A 22,114-nucleotide genomic window follows, 5' to 3' on the forward strand; every position below is an offset into this window, starting at 1 on the left:
GGTTAGTAAAACTATTGAAAATCTTTTCTTTGTACTTTCGTCAGTTAAATAAGGGTTCATGTAAATTAACATATCACAGATTTTTGTTTTTATTGCATTTTGGAAAATATCCCAACTTTTCTGAAAATGGGGTTTGTATTATTGGCTAGTTTATCTTTGTACTCCACCTTTTCATTTGTTATGACTTTTTTTTAAGTTGCCTTCTGTTGGTTTTTAAAAGCTTCCCAATCCTCTAAATTCCCACTAATTTTTGTTCTATTATATGTCCTCTCTCTGGCTTTTATGTTGGCTTTGACTTTTCTTGTCAGCCATGGTTGTGTCAATCCTTTCTTCTTTGGGATGCATCTATCCTGTCTTCTGAATTGCTCCCAGAAAGTCCAGCCAATGCCACTCCTGTCATCATCCCTGCTAGTGTTCCCTTCTAATCAATTATGGCCAACTCCTCTCTCGTGTCTTTGTAGTTCCCTATACTCCACTGTAATACTGATAACATTATAATACTGATAACACTTTAACATTTTCCTCACAAATTGCAGGGTGAATTCTATCATATTACGATCACCGTTTCCTTTACCTTAAGCTCTCTAATCAATTCCAGTTCATTGCACAACTCCCAATTCAGAATAGGTGATCCTTTGGAGGACTCAACCACGAAGCTGCTCTAACTCTAGTCTGTCCCTTCTCATAACTGAAATATTCCGTCTTAGGCAACATCCTGAGAAATGTCTCAGCCCCAGCTGCAGTTCAATCACATTCTTCCTTTAGAGTCAACTAGAATGGCATTGCATTACAACCTCCCTGCTTTTATACCCTATATGCCACATCCACCTCTGGATACAAATCTAGTTATTTGATCACTGTGTCAGTTCATGGCCATTAGTGTTGTTGATGATAAAACTAGCAGATTCTCATAAAACCACTATCTGGTTCACCGATGCTCTTCTGGGCAGAAAGGTTATCACCTCTCACCCAGCCTACTCTACTCGAGTCTAGAACCATATCTGGTCAAGTAGACACAATGGGCCAAAAACGTCTGATCTTATGGTCACATCATGTCATTTACTGCCCTCTGTAATAGCCCAGCAATCCACTCTGTTCAAGGGAATTTAGGGATTTTTGGAAAGAATGGTAATTGATTGGCATTCAGAATCCAAAGGCATAATTTGAGCTTTCTAGTTAAGAGGATACAGCTGTTAATAGGGCACCATCTCTGCCTCTATGCTGAAAAGAACAAGTAATGCAAAAATAAAACCATCATAGCTACAGAATAAATCACAGTTCAGGAGTTGCAAAAGTGAGATACAGTCGATAGTTCAGTGTTATCAGAGGTTGTAAAGGTGAGATACAGTCGATAGTTCAGTGTTATCAGAGGTTGTAAAGGTGAGATACAGTCGATAGTTTGGTGTTATCAGGAGTTGTAAAGGTGAGATACAATTGATAATTCAGTGTTATCAGGAGTTGTAAAGATGAGATATAGTCGATAGTTTGGTGTTATCAGGAGTTGTAAAGGTGAGATACAGTTGATAATTCAGTGTTCTTGTGTTTGCGCTGAAGTGTCACTCCTGTAAAATCCTTTCAAAGCACAAGGGCAAGATTCTAGAAACACACAACCAGGACATAAATTTCTGTCCCAACTTAATAGATCAAAACTAAAATACACTGTGGCCTGAAAAGTCATCATTGATAGATCAGTAACTGCTGCAGTTATTTCAAAGGCAACAATTTTACAAGCTCTATCAGACACACTGTTGGCTTATATGCAAAAAAAGCTGAAAGGCCAAAAAAGGAAAAGACATTATAATTGGCAGAATCTGTGGAGAGATGACATGAGTACAGAAAAGTGGATACAGGGACATGCTACTGATTGGAATGACAAATTTGGAATGTATTCTGCTTGCAGTAAAGAGCAGCTTTGTAAATCACACACATCACCGATCTAACCGTATTCCCTTATGCAGCTGATGCAGCCCTTAACCCAGTCATTGTAAAGCAGCAGCGTCCCAGAATGAGAACATACATTAATTAGTACTCTTCTTAAAACTGCTGTCTGGAAAAAAAAGGCAAGTCAATAGTTAATCAGTAACAGTGAATTCAGATAGCAAAAACAGAACTCCCCCCACTCCAGCTGTTGATCAGTGAATGTAGTGTGATGGGTAAAAACAGACCCTTACAACTCCAGCTGTTAGATCTGTAATGTGGTGGGAGGGGCAATGTCCATGTATTCTGATGGGGTAGTTGCAAAACAGGCATATGCCCACTGTACACCAGACACCACATGGAAACCAGTGATTCAAATCCCAAGCTTTCTGGTGTTTATAAATTTGAGAAAGGGCAAAGCAAAATAAAATGAGAACAGGGACAAAATATGAATTAATATTCTTTATATGAAAGCACCTGCTGCAAAAAGATAAAGGTTTAATGGGGAGTCCAAGTAGGACTTGGGTTTTCCATCGGTTATATCTCCAGATCTTCCCAAAGAAATAACCCTTTCCCTTGCAGTAACTTTATACAGTACGTGTCAATTCATTTTGTACAATTCACCCATGCACAGCTATCACCCTTTGGACCAGTCTCTCATAAAACTTATCAGCATTCAACAAGGGTAATTAATGATAACAGGAAGTGAATGTAAACCACTTCTTGTACGATGGCAGCAGCTGAATGCTTTATCGATCACCAAATGGTGCCATTCAACACCTGCATCAGTTTATGCAGGACCAAAAGGTTGGAAAACAAAGTGTTGACGTGAGATATGGCGTACAGCCTTGCCCGAAAGCCCGAGACACCCAAAAATATCACAATCTTGTGACAATGTGTGACTTCAACTTCACAATGGAATCAACCCCTGAATATAATAATGTTACAGAGAATACAATCATCCACAAGGAAAAGCACATGGAAATTAGGGAGGGCATATTACATTTTTAAGGTGCTTTTGGGTGTCTTGAAAAATATCAAGATGGATAAGTCTCCAGGTCATGACATGATCTGACTCAGGATACTGAGGGTATAACAGATCCGAGGGAGGAGCCTGCTACTACTTAACAGTGATGTTTGATATTGAGGGGCTTTAGACTGGGCAAAGAAGAGGTTCACTATGATGTTGTCTGGATTGTAGTGCATGAGCCTCAAGAAGCTGGATAAACATGAATTTTTTATCCTGGAGCCTTAGAGGCTGAGGGGTAATATAAAATTATGAGGTATATTTACACAGAATGGTAGGTGTGGGGAGCTGCTTAACAGGCATTTAGGCAGGTATATGAACAGGCAGGAAATGGAAGAAAATGTATCATGTGTAGGCAAAAGCAATTAGTTTGGAAATGGTGTACTGTTCTATGCCCAGGAAATCTACATTACATCTATCCTACAGAACCCTAATTCATCAGCACACCAACTCTTTAGTTGCAAGCAGGACAACACTAAATGTGGTTTCTCAGTACATATACAATGAAACTGCTCTTCAAAATCAAAAGTGGCACTTCTAACATTTGAGGATGTCCATCGTCTTTTCACCAGGAATACCTCAAAAAACAAACTGGATGTGCACAAATGCACATAATCAGAACCTGTATTACCAACGAGTTTAAAAACCCAACGAGTTTAACAACACGAGAAGGGGAAATAAGAGGTACTTCCTAGGTGTTAGTAGGGAGAGGTTGAGCACTTAAATAACCATCACAGAAGTTAAATGAAAATGTAGATGGATGGGCTAAGTTTGCAGATTGGTGTGGATAGTGCTGAATGCTGGCAAAGAATACAGCGGGATATAGAACAGTTACAGATATAGGCAGAGAAATGGGAGGTGGAGTTTAACCCAAATAAATGTGATGTGTTGCACCTTGGTAGGGCAAATGTAAAGGAACAATCTTCTGTAAGGGCAAGATCCTTAACAGTGTTGCTGAGCAGTGAGATCTTGGGATCCACGTTCAAAGATCCCTGAAAGTGGCTACACAGGTTGATAGGCTGGTGGGCAGGCCTTCATTAGTCCAGACACAGAGTTCAAAATTCAGTAAGTTACATTGCAGCTTCAAAGAACTCTAGTTTGGCCACATTTTAAGTATTGCATACAGTTTTAGTCACCCCTTTATAGGAAAAATGTTGAAGCTTTGGAGAGGGTGCAGAAGTTGTTTACCAGGGTATTGCCTCGATTAGAGGTTGGATAAACTTGGGCTGTTTTCTCTGGAGTGGTGGAAGCTGAGGGGAGATTTGATAAGAGCTTTATAAGATCATAAGAGGCAGAGATAGAATAGACAGAGAGCATCTTTGTCCCAGGGTTGAAATGTCTAATAACAAAGGGCATGCACTGAAGGTGAGTGGAAGTAATTTCAAAGGAGAACTGAGGGCAAGTTGTTTTTACACAGGAAGTGATGGGTGCCTGGAATGTTCTGTCTCAGGTGGTGGTAGAGACAGACACATTAGAGACTTTCAATAGATGCTTCGATAGGTACATGAATGTGAGGAAAATGTAATATGTAGGCAGAAGAGATTAGTTTAGTTAGGCATTTAATTACTAATGTAATTGTTTCAGCACAACATTTGGGTTGAAGGGCCTGTTCCTATGATGCACTGTTCTATGGTCCAGCAAAAAAGTCAGCAGTCCACTTACAAAACTGAGAGTTGACCTCAAAACTACTTAGTGACATAAGCAGAAGAATCAGATGGATATATTAATTCAAAGGCAGAGCAGTTGAAGCAACGAATGGATCAAGATTTACATCTTTCTATTTAAAGAAACACAGGACTGACTGGGAATGAGGCACTACTGAAATGTGAGAAAGCAGAAGCTATGTGTCCAGTGGGTAAAGTGGGCAAAGCAGGGAAGCTTGGACAACTCTTGGTCCTTGCAGCAATGTTTTATAACACTAATTTTGGCTAGTTGATGGGTTCACCATAGTTGAAACACAATCCTGGAAGTGGAAACCATGTGAAGTATTCAGTTGCTCTTTTGAAGTTATCACTGGATTGACAGAGGCAAATTAGCCACAGATAGTCAAAAGCTTCAAGCCAGATAATTAGAAAGTCAGTTTTTACACAAGTTCAGCACTCTGCAATGACAACTCAAGGTCCCAGAGATAAACCAACCCAGGGTTCTATTAGTATACATCCAAAAGATATGAACATCTTTTTTAAAAGTGAACAGTGCTAACAATATATTTTTTTATGGACAGCTGAGTGAAGAGCTAGCATGCTTAACAGCTCTGGTAGAGTTAAATACTGACAGGTTTACATCATGAACTGACATGGCAGGCTTACCTGACTGAATGTGGGCTTGTTGTGCAAACGAGAACATCTGTCTCCATGACGACAGGCTCCAATTTTAAAATAAAATGAACAGTTGACCCTATTGAAGAGAACACAGCTGATAAGTACACCAATCCAATGCAGCAGGTCTAAATGTCCGGCCATGCCTTCTCACTCATTTGGAATAAGCTCAGAAGCTTATGCCATTCAGCGTGATGTAAAGTACTGGCCCTTCGGCCCATAGAGTCTATGCTGACATCAAGCTCTTTTAACACTATTCCCATGCAGTCATTAGAGATAAAGGCAGCTCAAGAGAATGGTAGTATGAAAAAAGGCTAAGCAGGCTGAGTCTGTACTAACTGGAATACAGATGTGACCTGATTGACACATGTCTGCAGGAAATTGGCCGCAAGGTGAAGGGAGTACCTGGAGAAAGGTCCATTATCTTAGAATTACATATCACTGATTAAAATAAGGATTTTTTTCCCCCGATGCATTCTGGATCTTAGGAAACTTGCGCCCTCATGTCCTGGCAACAACTCTGTATTCTTTCAATCTTATTGATTTTTGCTTGAGGTGGGTGACCAGAACAGTACACAATACCCTAAACATCTTATGCAACTTGAACAGAACATCCCAACTCCTGCACTCAACACTTTAGATCTATGAAGGCCAAAAGCTTTCTTTACAATCCTATCTACCTGTGTTGCCACTTTAAGATCTCACACCTGTCCGCATTAAATTCCATCCATCACAGTCCAGCTTGTTTTTCTAGCTGGTCCAGATCCCATTATATATCAGAAAATATATACAGATATATATCTTACGCAGAGAGATTGGAGAGATTGGGCTTGTACACACTGGAATTGAGGAGATTGAGAGGGGATCTGATTGAAACGTTTAAGATAATTAAAGCATTTGATAGGATTGAGGCAGGAAATATGTTCCAGATGTTGGGAGAGTCCAGTACCAGAGGGCATGGATTGAGAATAGGAGGTCAGTTATTTAAAACAGAGTTGAGGAAAAACTTCTTCTCCCAGAGAGTTGTGGAGGTGTGGAATGCACTGCCTCGGAAGACGGTGGAGGCCAATTCTCTGGATGCTTTCAAGAAGGAGCTAGATAGATATCTGATGGATAGGGGAATCAAGGGATATGGGGACAAGGCAGGGACTGGGTATTGATAGTGAATGATCAGCCATGATCTCAGAATGGCTGTGCAGACTCGAGGAGCCGAATGGTCTACTTCTGCACCTATTGTCTATTGTCTATAGAATAGCCCCCTTCCTTGCTGCTATGCCCACATTTTGGTGTCATCCACTGAACCAGTTAACCATCTACTACCACTCTCTGGCTTCTCCCACAAAGCCAATATAGAATCCAAATTACTACCTCACCCCGAACCTTAGTGACCAGCACCTCCCCCACATGGGGGATTTTGTCAAAGGCTTAGCTCAAGGTTTAAAGCACATCAGAGTTGAGCAGTATTAGGCCAGAGTAGGCATGATAGTGATAAGACCAAGATTGAATTCAAGTGTGACCTCATTGAATGATTAACTAAATAATTTATTTAAGGACATAACTAGCCCATTCATGCTCCTGTTTAACATGTTTTCTAAAGTCGAGGTCTTCTCCAGCTCAAAGTCACAGCCTTTAACTTGCAGGTTTGATGACAATGAAGGCTCAGTCCTTAGTGAGCAATGAGTAGGTCTGACTGACTGGAGGACAGCTGACAATCGGTACCAGGTTGAATACAATTGGAGTGAGGTGAAAAGGAGGGTTCAGAATGGATGGGGAATTCTAAGAGAGAGAAGTATTCCACCTGTGCCATATCATTAATAAATGTCATCCTATCACCACTAGACAACAAGCATAATCGTAGTCACTGTTCCCTTGGGAGCACCACCACCTGCTATCCTCAAGTCTGAGAAGCACTGATATACCAGAGCCCAATGCCACATGACAGAAAGTCAATGTCTTAAACACAATGCCGCTGCCCCTCCGCTTTCATGTGCTTTCTTTTGTGCAAGACTTGATACGATGGGTTAACTAGCATCAGAAATTTTGCTCTCTTTTTGCACTATCTATATTTTTATATTTCTGTTGTAACTTTGAGTAATATTTAATATATTGTACTTTAATGTACTGCTGCTAAAAAAACAACAAATTTCAAAGGGCCGGAAGGGCCTTCTCTGCATTGTATCTCAATAAATAATTACATAATAAACCTGATTCTGCCTCATTGATCATGTAAAACAGAAAACCATTCCTTCAAGCAACATGTAGCCTCAGTATCATGTCTCTGCTAGCAAATGCAGCATCGTGGACAATCCTAGTGCAAGCTAAGTCTTATATTTGCTTCTTTCCATTTGATATAAAATTTATTATTTTTAAATGGTAAAGTTTGTAATAATGTAACCATATCTGGAACAGAAAGACCACATTCTATCTCTTTGGTTGAATATCTAATATTGTTGGTATTAAAGAACCAAATTCAAGTTCTAGCTGCTTCTCCCCTCTTTAAATCTTACAGTTGTGAATTTTTATTCTTTGTGTGGGTGAAGTCCCAGTAACAAGAAGTTCCCCGCAGAAATACACTTCCAGCCTAAATGGTCCATAGTCAGTGAATATATACTCGGTCTTGGCAGAAGTAATCTCAGTCTAACCAGCTTGCAGCCAGTGCCCATACGAGTTAGAATATTGAATATCTGCACCTGGGATTTGCCTTGTTCTGATGAAGGGCCTTTGATCTGAAATGTTAACTGATCTTCTCATGCTGGGAACCTGCTAAACCTCCTACCATTTTCCATTTTACACTAAAACCTTCCATCCATTTAAACTTTGTAGATAGTTCATTACTCTCTCTCACAGTCATAAGAGAAGTATAACACAGAAACAGACCCTTCGGTTTATCGAATCCATGCTGAAACCATTAGAATTGCCAGCTCCCATTGACCTGCACCAGAACCATAGCCTTCTGTATGCCTACTATTCATATACCTACGCAAAGTTCTCTTAAATGTGGAAATGGAGCTCGCATGGACCACTTGTGCTGGCAGCTCATTCCACACTCACACAACCCTCTGAGTGAAGAGATTTCCCCCATGTTCATTTCAACATGCAGGTGAACTGGGAGAATCAGGTTGGTGCTGGACCCCAGGATAGGGAGTTTGTAGGGTGCCTACGGGATGCATTCTTGGAACAGTGTGTACGAGAGCCGACCAGGGACAAGGCTATTTTGGATTTAGTGTTGTGTAATGAACAGGATTTGATAAGCGATCTTGAAGTAAAGGAGCCATTAGGAGGTAGTGACCATAATATTACGTTTTTATCTGCAATTTGAGAAGGATAAGGGCAGATTGGAGGTGTCGGTGTTGCAGTTGAATAAAGGAGACTATGGTGCCATGAGGAAGGAGTTGGCCGAAGTTAAATGGACGGCTATCCTAACAGAAAAGACAGTGGAACAGCAATGGCAGATATTCTTGGGACTAATGCACAAGGTGCAAAATCAGTTCATCCCCCAGAGAAGGAAGGATTTAAAGAGGGGAAAGGGGCCACAGTGGTTGACAAAGGAAGTCAGAGACTACATAGCATTAAAAAAAAAAGTATGACAGAGCTAAGGTGAGTGGGAAGACAGATGATTGGGAAATTTTTAAGGAACAACAGAACTTAACTAAAAAGGCAATACAGGGAGAAAAAATGAGGTACAAACACAAGCTGGCCAAGAATATAAAGGAGGATAGCAAAAGCTTTTTTAGGTATGTGAAGAGAAAGAAGATAGTTAAGAACAATGTTGGGCCATTGAAGAATGAATTGGGTGAAATTGTTATGGGAAACAGAGAAATAGCAGAAGAATTTAGTAAGTACTTTAGATCTGTCTTCACTAGGGAAGACACAAGCAATCTCCCATATGTATGGATGGGCCAAGGACATAGGGTAACAGAGGAAATGAAACAGATTGACATTAGGAAGGAAATGGTGATGAGTAGACTGATGGGACTGAATGCTAACAAATCCCCAGGTCCAGATGGTCTGCATCCTAGGGTACTAAAGGAGGTGGCCCTGGAAATTGCGGATGCACTGGTAATCATTTTCCAATGTTCCTTAGATTCAGGATCAGTTCCTGAGGATTGGAGAATGGCTAATGTTATCCCACTTCTTAAGAAAGGAGGGAGGGAGAAAACAGAGAATTATCATCCTGTCAGCCTAACATCAGTAGTGGGGAAGATGCTAGAGTCCATTATTAAAGATGAAATAGTGGTATATCTAGATAGCAATGATAGGATTGGGCCGAGCCAGCATGGATTTACCAAGGGCAAATCATGCTTGACTAATCTATTGGAGTTTTTCAAGGATGTAACCAGGAAGTTAGACAAGGGAGATAAAGTGGATGTCGTGTACCTCGATTTTCAGAAGGCATTTGATAAGGTCCCACATAGGAGATTGGTGGGTAAAATCAGAGCCCATGGCATTGGGGGAAGATATTGACATGGATAGAAAACTGATTGGCAGATAGAAAGCAAAGGGTAGAGGTGAATGGGTGTTTCTTGGAATGGCAGGTGGTGACTAGTGGGGTGCCACAGGGCTCGGTATTGGGACCACAGCTGTTTACAATTTACATCAACGATTTAGATGAAGGCATTGAGAATAACATCAGCAAGTTTGTTGATGATACTAAGCTGGGTGGCAGTCTGACGTGATGAGGATGTTAGGAGAATTCAGGGTGACTTGGATAGGCTGGGTGAGTGGGCAGATACTTGGCAGATGATGTTTAATGTGAATAAATGTGAGGTTATCCACTTTGGGAGTAAGAACAGGAAGGCAGATTATTATCTGAATGGTGTAGAGTTAGGTAAGGGAGAAATACGAAGAGATCTAGGAGTACTTGTTCATCAGTCACTGACGGTGAATGAGCAAGTGTAGCAGGCAGTGAAGAAGGCTAATGGAATGTTGTTTTTTATTACAAAGGGAATGGAGTACAAGAGCAAGGAAATCCTCTTACATTTGTACAGGGCCCTGGTGAGACCATACCTGGAGTATTATGCACAATTCTGGTCTCCAGGGTTAAGGAAGGACATCCTGGCTGTAGAGGAAGTGCAGCGTAGATTCACAAGGTTAATTCCTGGGATGTCCGGACTGTCTTACGCAGAGAGGTTAGAGAGACTGGGCTTGTACACGCTGGAATTAAGGAGATTGAGAGGGGATCTGATTGCAACATATAAGATTATTAAGGGATTGGACAAGATAGAGGCAGGAAATATGTTCCAGATGCTGGGAGAGTCCAGTACCAGAGGGCATGGTTTAAGAATAAGGGGTAGGTCATTTAGGACAGAGTTAAGGAAAAACTTCTTCTCCCAGAGAGTTGTGGGGGTGTGGAATGCACTGCCTCAAAAGGCAGTGGAGACCAATTCTCTGGATGCTTTCAAGGAGGAGCTAGATAGGTATCTTATGGATAGGGGAATCAAGGGATATGGGGACAAGGCAGGAACCAGGTATTGATAGTAGATGATCAGCCATGATCTCAGAGTGGCGGTGCAGGCTCAAAGGGCCAAATGGGACTACTTGCATTTACCGTATCTGTACTCATCATAATATCATATACCTCAATTAAACCTTCTCTCAATCACCTATATTCTAAGGAATATAGTCCTAACCTAATCAAATTTTCCTTGTAAGCCAGGTCATCCAGACCCAATGATATCCTTGTAAATATTCCCTGTACCTTATATCTTTCCTGTAGATACGTGGCCAAAACCACATATAATGCTCCAAAACTGGCCTCACCAACGTCTTCTTTTAGACCTCCTGATTTCTTTAAGATTTCTCCAACATTTCTTAAACTCCATAAACACCTCATTTGTTCCTACTTGGCAAGGCCTATATGCACCCCCATTTTAATCTGAACCAGTGCCTCAATAACTCTTAAACTCTTGTCACCTGCCTTGTCTCATTCCCTAACAGCAAATACCCCAAAGGCATTGGACGAAGGATCCAGAGTGTAGATGTGCAGATCGTCAGCCCCAGCAATATTCTTGTATCTTGTATTAAATGCATGTCCAATGAGGACAAGTGTCACAAGCTGTGCTACGCTAAGGGATTTATGGACATATTCAATATTCCCATTCTATATCCCTCCCTTAGCCTCACCTGTTACGTTATACATTTGCCCAAATTAAATAGATCACTCACAGATTTGCAGAGGGGTGGGAACCAAAGTGAAGGGGAAGAGAATGGGGCTGTTGATACACGATTAGTGACAGCTTGTAAGGAATTAATGAGGAAGGATAGGCAGATGATAGGACAATGAAGCACTCAGCCAGACGGTTTAAGAATTATCTATTTTAATGCAAGGAATATCAGGAGCATGGCAGATGAACTTATAGAGTGTGGATCAATATGTGGAACTTTGATGTTGTGGCCATTACAGAGACTTAGATGTCTCAGGGCAGGAATGGCTGCTGAGTGTGCCAGGCTTTAGATGTTTCAAAAAGGACAGGGAGGGAGGCAAGAGAGGTGAGAGAGTGGCACTGCTAATCAGGAATAATGTCAGGGCTGCAGAAAAGAAGGAAGTCATGGAGAGATTGTCTACTGAGTAATAATGGGTGGAAGTCAGAAACAGGAAAGGGGCAATAACTCTACTGCAGTGGTTCTCAACGCGGGGCATATGCCCCACGGGGGGGGGGTAATTTGATTTTTAAGGGGGGCAATTCGAGAATGAGTTATTAACAGTTAATTTTTTCTAGTAAGTCTGTGTGAGTATGAGTGTGTGTGCGCGAGTTAATACATGTGTATATACAGTATGCATACATAAAAATACTTGTGTGTACGTACATGTGTAATTGCATATGTACTGTATATATAGTGTATCACCATCATTACAACCATCAAATGGCTTTCATAATTAAATTAATGAATTGACTGATGTAGGAAGGAACGAATGAACAAGTCCAAACGCGTAAGAAACTCGTACGTGATCGCGCCAATGCTGCTTTTTGCAGTAGCTTTCGGTTCTTGGTGGTGTGAAGGTGTGTACATTGCGTCATCTCTTTTAAACGGTGTATCTGTCTTTGTATGCTGTACAGCATTGAATCAGCATTGTTTTATTTATTTATTATTATTATTATTTTAATATCATTTAATGTTCTCTTTTTTTACAATTTCTTAGTAATTTCTTCCTCAGAACTTTAACAATCCTCTGGTTCTTTTATTTTTCTCTTTCATGAATGCCATGTTCTTTGGAAGCTTGTTTAAACCAAATTAATGGTCTTTTAGGCTTCCTCCAGGTGAATAGGAGTTCACTTTTTGAATAATAAGAATTATATATCACCACAGGGGGCATCAGGATTTTAGAGATGATTAGGTGGGGCATGGCCAAAAAAAGGTTATGAACCACTGCTCTACTGGGTATTTTTATAGAGACCCCAATAATAAAAGACATTGAGGAATAGATAGGGAGGCAGATTCTGCAACAGTGCAATAATAACAGTTGCTGTATAGGCAATTTTAATTTTCCTAATACTAACTGGCATCTCCTTAGAGCAAGGGGTTTAGATGGGGTGGAGTTTGTTAGGCATGTTCAAAAAGGTTTCCTAACAGAATATGTCAGTAAGACAACTAGAGAAGAGGCTATACTTGACCTGGTATTGGGAAAGAACATTGTCAGGTGTCAGATCGCTTGGTGGGAGAGCATTGCTGGATCTAGATAAGTGTGAAGTGGTTCATTTTGGCAGGTCAAATTTGTGTAAAGAGGGCTCATAGGATCATTGGGGACCCGAGTCACCTCAACCACAATCTATTCTAGCTGCTTTCACCTGGGAAATGGTACCACAGCATAAAAGCCAGGACCAACAGGCTCCAGGACAGCTTCTTCCACCAGGTCATCAGACTGATTAACTCCCGTTGATTTGAGTACTCTATATTACATTGAAGGTTCTATTTATTATAAATTACTATGATTGCACATTTAGATGTTGACATAACAAAGATTTTTACTCCTCATATATTGAAGGATGTAAGAAATAAAGTCAATTCAATTCAATAATATTAATGGCAAGACTCTTGGCAGTGCAGAGGACCAGCACCAGCAACATCTTGGGGTCCATGTCCATAGGACACTCAAGCTGCTGCACAGGTTCACAGTGTTGTTCAGAAGGCGTATGGTATGCTGGCCTTCAGTATCTGTGAGATTGAGTTCAACAGCTGGGAGGCAATGTTAAGCTATATAGGATCCTAGTTAGATCTCACTTGGGTGTTCTATGTTTGGTTCTGGTCACCTCATTACAGGAATGATGTGGATACTATAGAGAGTGCAGAGGAGATTTACAAGGATGTTGCCTGGATTGGAGAGCGTGCCTTATGAGAATAGGTTGAGTGAACTTGACCTTTTCACCTTGGAACGATAGAGGTGTACAAGGTGATGAGAGGCATAGATTGTGTGGATAGCCAGAGGCTTTTCCCTAGGGCTGAAATGGCTAACACAAGGGAGCATAGTTTTAAGGTGCTTGGAAGCAGATATAGGGGGGCTGTCACAGATAAGTTTTTCCACAGAGAGAGTGGTGGGTGCAAGGAATGCACTGCCAGTGAAGGTTTTAGAGGTGGATACAACAGGGTCTTTTGAGAGACTCTTAGATAAGTACATGGAGCTTAGAAAAATAGAGGGCTATGCAGTAGGGAAATACTAGTAAGTTTCTAGAGTAGATTACATGGTCGGCACAACACTGGCCTGTAATGTGCCATAGATTTTCTATGTTCCTATGTCAGGAATAACTCCCACTTGACATAGCAGCTGATTTATATTCTGCCTTGGAAATGCCTCATTACCAACTACAGCATCAATCTGCATAACATATCCTCGACTTTCACATATATTCCACTTGTGCATGTTACAAAAGAAAGCAGCAATCCAGCAGGTACACCTGGTTTGCCAGGGCAATTTGGAACTGGAATGATGAGGCTAAGGAAAATGAAGTTGGTATACAACCAGATGCAGTGTGTAGTAAGGACTATACAGAAGGACAGGCCGATGACAGGCAAATTTGCAGTCAGAGGGGTGAACTGAAGTGTGACACATGGGGGCAAAATCAAAATGGTGATGAATGAACAGCTGGAAGTGTTATATTTGAATGCTTGTTGTACACAGAATAATGTAGATGATCTTGTAGTGCAATTAGAGATTGGTGGGTTCATCAATGTGGGCATCACTGAGTTGTAGCTGAAAGAAACTCATTGTTGGGAGTTTAATATCCAAGGGTACACTTGTATAGAAAGCACAGGCAGGTAGGCAGAGAGGGTGGTGTGGCACTTTGGTAATAAATGAAATAAATACACTGATGGGAGTTATATACAGGCCTCAGAACAGTAGCCAGAATAAGGGCTATAAATTACAATGGGAGATAGAAAATGCATCGTCAAAAAGGCAATGTTACAACGGACACAGGGGATTTCAATATTTAGGTAGATTGGGAATATCAGGTTCGTGCAGGATCCCCATAGAGGGAATTTGAAGAATGGCTATGAGATTTCCTTTTTTAGAGCAGCATGGTTAAGCCTACTGGGGAATCAGCTGCTCTGGATTGGGTGCTGTGTAATGAACAGCATTTGATTAGGGAGCAGAAGGTACAGAAACCATTAAGAGGCAGTGATCATAATATAATGCAATTTGAAAGGAAGAAGATAAAGTCAGACTACTGTGGAGTAAAGGGAATTACAGAGACATGAGAGAAGAGTTGGCCAAAATTGATTGGAAGGGGACACTAGCTCGGGTGAAAAAAAAACAATGACTAGAGTTTCTGGGGACAATTCAGAAGGCACTGCAAAGAAATAACATTCTAAACAGAGGATGAGGCACCTGTGGCTGACAAGCCAAGTTAAAAATACAGCACAAAAGCAAAAGAGCAGGCACACAATATAGCAAAAATCAGTGCGAAGTTACAGGATTGGGATGATTTGCAAGACATTACTTCCTACAAAGCAAAACCCAATAGCATGAATGGCAGTGATGCTTCAATACCAGAAGAACTCAACCATGCATGCTTTGAAAGGGAGAACACAACTACTGCTGTGAAGATCCCTGCAGCACCTGATGACCCTGTGATCTCTGTCTCAAAGACTGATGCTAGGCAAAGAGAGTGAACCCTCGCAAGGCGAAAGGTCCAGATGGAGTATCTGGTTTGGCTCTGAAAACCTGTGCCAACCAACTAGCAGTGTATTTAAAGACATTTTCAACCTCTGTTACAGGATGGTTCCCACTTGCTTCAAAAAGGAAACAATTATACCAGTGCCTAAGAATAATGTGAGTAGTATTAATGACTATAACCTGGTAGTTATGAAATGCTTTGAGAGGTTGTTCATGACAAGACTGAACTCCTGCCTCAGCAAGGACCTGGACTCATTGCAATTTGCCTATCGCCACAATAGGTCAACGGCAGATGCAATCTCAATGGCTCTCCACACGGCTTTAGACCAAATGGACAACACAAATGCCTAGGTCAGGATGCTGTTCATCGACTACAGCTCAGCATTTAATACCATCTTTTCTACAATCCTGATTGAGAAGTTGCAGAACCTGGGCCTTTGTACCTTGACTTCCAAACTGGAAGACCACAATCTGTGCGAATTGGTAATAACATATCCTCTTCACTGACGATTAACACTGGTGAACCTCAGGGGTATGTGCTTAGCCCTCTGCTCTACTCTCTATATACACATGACTGTGTGGCGAGGCATAGCTCAAATACCATTGATAAATTTGCTGACAATACAACCATTGTTGGTAGACAAGTGGTGACACTTGTCAGGTGGTGACAAGAGGGCGTACAGGAGCAAAATATGCCAACTAGTGGAGTGGGGCAACAGAAACAAACCTGGCACTCAACATTAGTAAGACAAGAGAGTTGATAGTGAACTTCAGGAAGTCTAAGACGAAGGAACACATACCAATCCTCATAGAGGGATCAGAAGTGGAGAGAGTGAGCAGCGTCAAGTTCCTGGGTGTGAAGATCTCCGAGGATCTAATCTGGTCCCAACATATCAATGCAGCTATAAACAAGGCAAGACAGCGGCTATACTTCAATAGGAGTTTTGAAGAGATTTGGCATGACAACAAATACACTGAAAAACTTCTATAGAAGTACCATGGAGAACATTCTGACAAGCTGCATCACTGTCTGGTATGGGGCGGGGGGGGGGGGGGGTCTACTGCACGGGACCAAAAGAAGCTGCAAAGGGTTATAAATCTAGTGAGCTCCATCTTGGGTACTAGCCTACAAAGTACCAAGGTCATCTTTTGGGAGTGATGTCTCAGAAAGGCAGTGTCCATTATTAAGGACCTACAGTAGGAATAGAATTAGGTGGAGGATGAATGCGTGGCTGTGGGATTGGAGCAGGGGGCAGGGATTCAAGTTTCTGGGTCATTGGGACCTCTTCTGGGGCAGGAGTGACCTGTTCAAGAAGGACGGGTTACACTTGAATCGTGGGGGGACCAATATCCTAGCGGGGAGGTTTGCTAGGGCTACAGGGCGGACTTTAAACTAGTAAGATGGGGGGGCGGGAGACTATTTGAGGAGACTATGGGAGAGGAGGTTAGTTCACCAGTGGAGCAAGTAAATAGACAGTGTGTGAGGGAGGAAAGGCAGGTGATGGAGAAGGGATGCGCTCAGCCCGAAGATGTAGGGGAGAAGAAAGAAAAGGATAATAAATTTGAATGCATTGTTAGGGATGGAAAGAGAGGAGGAGATGGAGAGTATCTTAAATGTATCTATTTTAATGCTAGGAGCATTGTAAGAAAGATGGATGAGCTTAAAGCGTGGATTGATACCTGGAATTATGATGTTGTAGCTATTAGTGAAACATGGTTGCAGGAAGGGTGTGATTGGCAACTAAATATTCCTGGATTTAGTTGCTTCAGGTGTGATAGAGTAGGAGGGGCCAGAGGAGGAGGTGTTGCATTGCTTGTCCGAGAAAATCTTATGGCGGTGCTTTGGAAGGATAGATTAGAGAGCTCCTCTAGGGAGACCATTTGGGTGGAATTGAAGAATGGGAAAGGTGCAGTAACACTGATAGGAGTGTATTATAGGCCACCTAATGGGGCGCGTGAGTTGGAAGAGCAAATGTGTAAGGAGATAGCAGATATTTGTAGTAAACACAAGGTGGTGATTGTGGGAGATTTTAATTTTCCACACATAGACTGGGAAGCTCATTCTGTAAAAGGACTGGATGGTTTAGAGTTTGTGAAATGTGTGCAGGATAGTTTTTTGCAACAATACATAGAAGTACTGACTAGAGATGGGGCAGTGTTGGATCTCCTGTTAGGGAATGCGATAGGTCAGCTGACAGATGTATGTGTTGGGGAGCACTTCGGGTCCAGTGATCACAATAGCATTAGCTTCAATATAATTATGGAGAAGGACAGGACTGGACCTAGAGTTGAGATTTTTGATTGGAGAAAGGCTAACTTTGAGGGGATGCGAAGGGATTTAGAGAGAGTGGATTGGGTCAAGTTGTTTTATGGGAAGGATGTAATAGAGAAATGGAGGTCATTTAAGGGTGAAATTATGAGGGTACAGAATCTTTATGTTCCTGTTAGGGTGAAAGGAAAGGTTAAAGGTTTGAAAGCACCATGGTTTTCAAGGGATATTAGAAATTTGGTTCAGAAAAAGAGGGATGTCTACAATAGATATAGGCAGCATGGAGTAAAGGAATTGCTCAAGGAATATAAAGAATGTAAAAGGAATCTTAAGAAAGAGATTAGAAAAGCTAAAAGAAGATACGAGGTTGGTTTGGCAAATAAGGTGAAAGTAAATCCGAAAGGTTTCTACAGTTATATTAAAAGCAAGAGGATAGTGAGGGATAAAATTGGCCCCTTAGAGAATCAGAGTGGTCAGCTATGTGTGGAACCGAAGGAGATGGGAGAGATTTTGAATGATTTCTTCTCTTCGGTATTCACTAAGGAGAAGGATATTGAATTGTCTAAGGTGTGGGAAACAAGTAAGGAAGTTATGGAACCTATGACAATTAAAGAGGTGGAGGTACTGGCGCTTTTAAGAAATTTAAAAGTGGATAAATCTCCGGGTCCTGACAGGATATTCCCCAGGACCTTGAGGGAAGTTTGTGTAGAACTAGCAGGAGCTCTGATGGAGATCTTTAATATGTCATTAGAAATGGGGATTGTGCCGGAGGATTGGCATATTGCTCATGTGGTTCCATTGTTTAAAAAGGGTTCTAGAAGGAAGCCTAGCAATTATAGACCTGTCAGTTTGACATCAGTGGTGGGTAAATTAATGGAAAGTATTCTTAGAGATAGTATTTATAATTATCTGGATAGACGGGATCTGATTAGAAGTAGCCAGCATGGATTTGTGCGTGGAAGGTCATGTTTGACAAACCTTATTGAATTTTTTGAAGAAGTTACGAGGAATGTTGACGAGGGTAAGGCAGTGGATGTAGTCTATATGGACTTCAGCAAAGCCTTTGACAAAGTTCCACATGGAAGGTTGGTTAAGAAGGTTCAGTCGTTAGGTATTAATGCTGGAGTAATAAAATGGATTCAACAGTGGCTAGATGGGAGATGCCAGAGAGTAGTGGTGGATAATTGTTTATCGGGATGGAGGCCGGTGACTAGTGGGGTGCCTCAGGGATCTGTTTTGGGCCCAATGTTGTTTGTAATATACATAAATGATCTGGATGATGGGGTGGTAAATTGGATTAGTAAGTATGCCGATGATACTAAGGTGTTGTGGATAATGAGGTGGGTTTTCAAAGCTTGCAGGGAGATTTATGCCGGTTAGAAGAATGGGCTGAACGTTGGCAGATGGAGTTTAATGCTGAGAAGTGTGAGGTTCTACATTTTGGCAGGAATAATCCAAATAGAACATACAGAGTAAATGGTAGGGCATTGAGGAATGCAGAGGAACAGAGAGATCTAGGAATAACTGTGCATAGTTCCCTGAAAGTGGAGTCTCATGTAGATAGGGTGGTGAAGAGGGCTTTTGGAACGCTGGCCTTTATAAATCAAAGCATTGAGTACAGAAGTTGGGATGTAATGCTGAAGTTGTACAAGGCATTGGTAAGGCCAAATTTGGAATATTGTGTGCAGTTCTGGTCACCGAATTATAGGAAAGATATCAATAAATTAGAGAGAGTGCAGAGACGATTTACTAGGATGTTACCTGGGTTTCAGCAATTAAGTTACAGAGAAAGGTTGAACAAGTTAGGTCTCTATTCATTGGAGCGTAGAAGGTTGAGGGGGGATTTGATCGAGGTATTTAAAATTTTGAGAGGGATAGATAGAGTTGACGTGAACAGGCTGTTTCCATTGAGAGTAGGGGAGATTCAAACTAGAGGACATGATTTGAGAGTTAGGGGGCAGAAGTTTAAGGGAAACACGAGGGGGTATTTCTTTACTCAAAGAGTGATAGCTGTGTGGAATGAGCTTCCTGTAGAAGAAGTAGAGGCCAGTTCAGTTGTGTCATTTAAGGTAAAATTGGATAGGTATATGGACAGGAAAGGAGTGGAGGGTTATGGGCTGAGTGCGGGTAGGTGGGACTAGGTGAGATTAAGGGTTCGGCACGGACTAGGAGGGCCAAGATGGCCTGTTTCCGTGCTGTGATTGTTATATGTTATATGGTTATATGGTTACAGCATCCAGGGCATGCCCTTTTCTCACTGTTACCATCAGGTAGGAAGTACAGAAGCCTGAAGACCCACACTCAGTGATTCAGGAACAGCTTCTTCCCCTCTGCCATCCGATTCCTAAATGGACATTGAACCCTTGAACTCTACCTCACTTTTTTAAATATACAATATTTCTGTTTTTTGCATGATTTTTAATCTATTCAATACACGTATACTGTAATTGACTTACTTATCTATTATTATTTGTTTCTCCCTTCTATATTATGTATTGCATTGAACTGCTGCTAAGTTAACACGGAGCTTAGAAAAATAGAGGGCTATGTGTTAGGGAAATTCTAGGCAGTTTCTAGAGTAGGTTACATGGTCAGCACAACATTGTGGACTGAAGGGCCTGTAATGTGCTATAAACTTCTATGTTCTATTAGTAATGATTTTTCAAGAATCCATTGATTTTGATGTGGTCCGGAGGAATATAAAGTTGACAAATGTCACTCTACTCTGCAAAAAGGGAGAAAGGCAGAAGAAAGGAAATTATAAGCCAGTTAACCTGATTTCATTGGCTAGGAAGATGTTGGAGCCCAATTTTAAAGGCTCCTGTTTATTTGGAAGCACATGAAAAATAGACCAACGTCAACACGGTTTCCTTCAGGTGATATTTTGCCTGACACATCTGTTGGAATTCTTTGAGGAGAAAGACAACGGAGAATCAGAGGATATTGTTTACTTGGATTTTCAGAAAGCCTTTGACAAGGTGTTGCACTTGAGGCTGCTGAACAAGAGCCCAGAGTATAACAGGAAATATACTAGCATGGATAGAAGATTGGTGAACTGTCAGGAGGCAAACATTGGGAATAAAGGGGGCCTTTTCTGAGTGGCTGCTAGTGACTTGTGGTGTTCTGCATGGCTTGGTATTCAGGCAACTTCTTTTCACATTATACGTCAACAATTTGGATAATGGAATTGATGACTTTGTGTCCAAATATGCGGACGATACAAAAACAGGTGGAGGGGCAGGTAGTGTTGAGGAAGCAGTCGGTCTGCAGAAGAACTTAAGACAGATTGAGAGAATAGACAAAGTAGTAGCAGATGGAATACAGAGTAGGGAAGGGTACAGTCATGTACTTTGGTAGAAGGAATAAAGGTGTGGACTGTTTTTTTTTATCAAAAAGCAGAGGTGGGAGTCCTCATGCAGGATTCCATAAGAGTTAACTTGCAGGTGCAGTTGGTGGTAAGGAAAGTAAATGCAATATTGGCATTCATTTCAAGAGGACTAGAATTTAGGATTAGCATATAGTAGAGCAAAGATCAGCAGAAGTTAGAGAATTGGGAAGCATTTAAACACCAACAGAAGGCAACTAAAAATGTTATTAAGGTAAAGGTAGAATAAAAAAGCTAGCCAATAATATTAAAGAGGACACCAAAAATTTTTCAAATACATAAAGTGTAAAAAAGAAGCAAGAGGGATATTGGACCACTGAAAAACGATACTGGAGAGGTAATAATGGGGGAACAACAAAATAGTGGTCAAACTGAATAAGTATTTTGCATTAGTCTTCACTGTGGAAGACACTAGCAGTATAGAGGAAGTTCAAGGTGTCAGAAGTCATGAATTGTGTGAAGTTACCATAACTAGAGAGGTGGTGCTTGGGAAACTGAAAGGTCTGAAGGTAGACGGACCAGATGGTGTGCAGCCAGAGTTCTGAAAGAGGTGGCTGAAGAGACTGTGGAAACATTAATCATCTTTTAAGAATCATGAGACTCTGGAATGGTTCCAGAAGACTGCAAAACTGCAAATGTTGGTCCACTGTTCGAGAAGGGAGAAAGGTAGAGGGAAGGAAACTTTCAGTTAGTCTGACCTCAGTGGTTGGGAAGATGATGGAGTCGATTATTAAAGATGAGGTCTCAGGGTATTTGGAGGCACATGATAAAATAGGCTATGCAGGATTGTGTACTTGGATTTTCAGGCGGCCTTTAACATGGAGCCACATGAGAGGGTGCTAACAAGATACGAGCCCATGGTATTACAGGAAAGATGCAGCTGACTGGCAGAAGGCAAAGAATGGGAATAAAGGGGGCCTTTTCTGACTGGCTGCTAGTGACTAGTGGTGCTCCACAGAGATCCATGTAGGGACCAACTCTTTTTACAGTATACGTAAATGATTCAGATGCTGAAATTGACGGCTTTGTTGCAACGTTTGCAGATGTCACAAAGATAGGTGGTGTGCCAGGTAGTTCTGAGGAAGTA

At 41.3% G+C, this 22,114-nt stretch overlaps 1 protein-coding gene across 4 annotated transcripts in view; it reads right to left on the reverse strand.

Annotated features, from left to right (window-relative positions):
• u2af1 (U2 small nuclear RNA auxiliary factor 1) overlaps positions 1-22,114 on the reverse strand; it is an 84,332-nt gene that overhangs the window by 54,226 nt on the left and 7,992 nt on the right. For all 4 annotated transcript variants that reach the window (XM_059969043.1, XM_059969044.1, XM_059969041.1 and 1 more), the window contains exon 2: positions 5,254-5,341. In XM_059969043.1, coding sequence (XP_059825026.1) covers positions 5,254-5,341 — 88 coding nt within the window. The remainder of the gene's footprint in view (positions 1-5,253; positions 5,342-22,114) is intronic.

This window comes from Hypanus sabinus, chromosome 4 (genome assembly GCF_030144855.1).
Source record: "Hypanus sabinus isolate sHypSab1 chromosome 4, sHypSab1.hap1, whole genome shotgun sequence".
NCBI classification, from domain to species: Eukaryota; Metazoa; Chordata; class Chondrichthyes; order Myliobatiformes; family Dasyatidae; genus Hypanus; species Hypanus sabinus.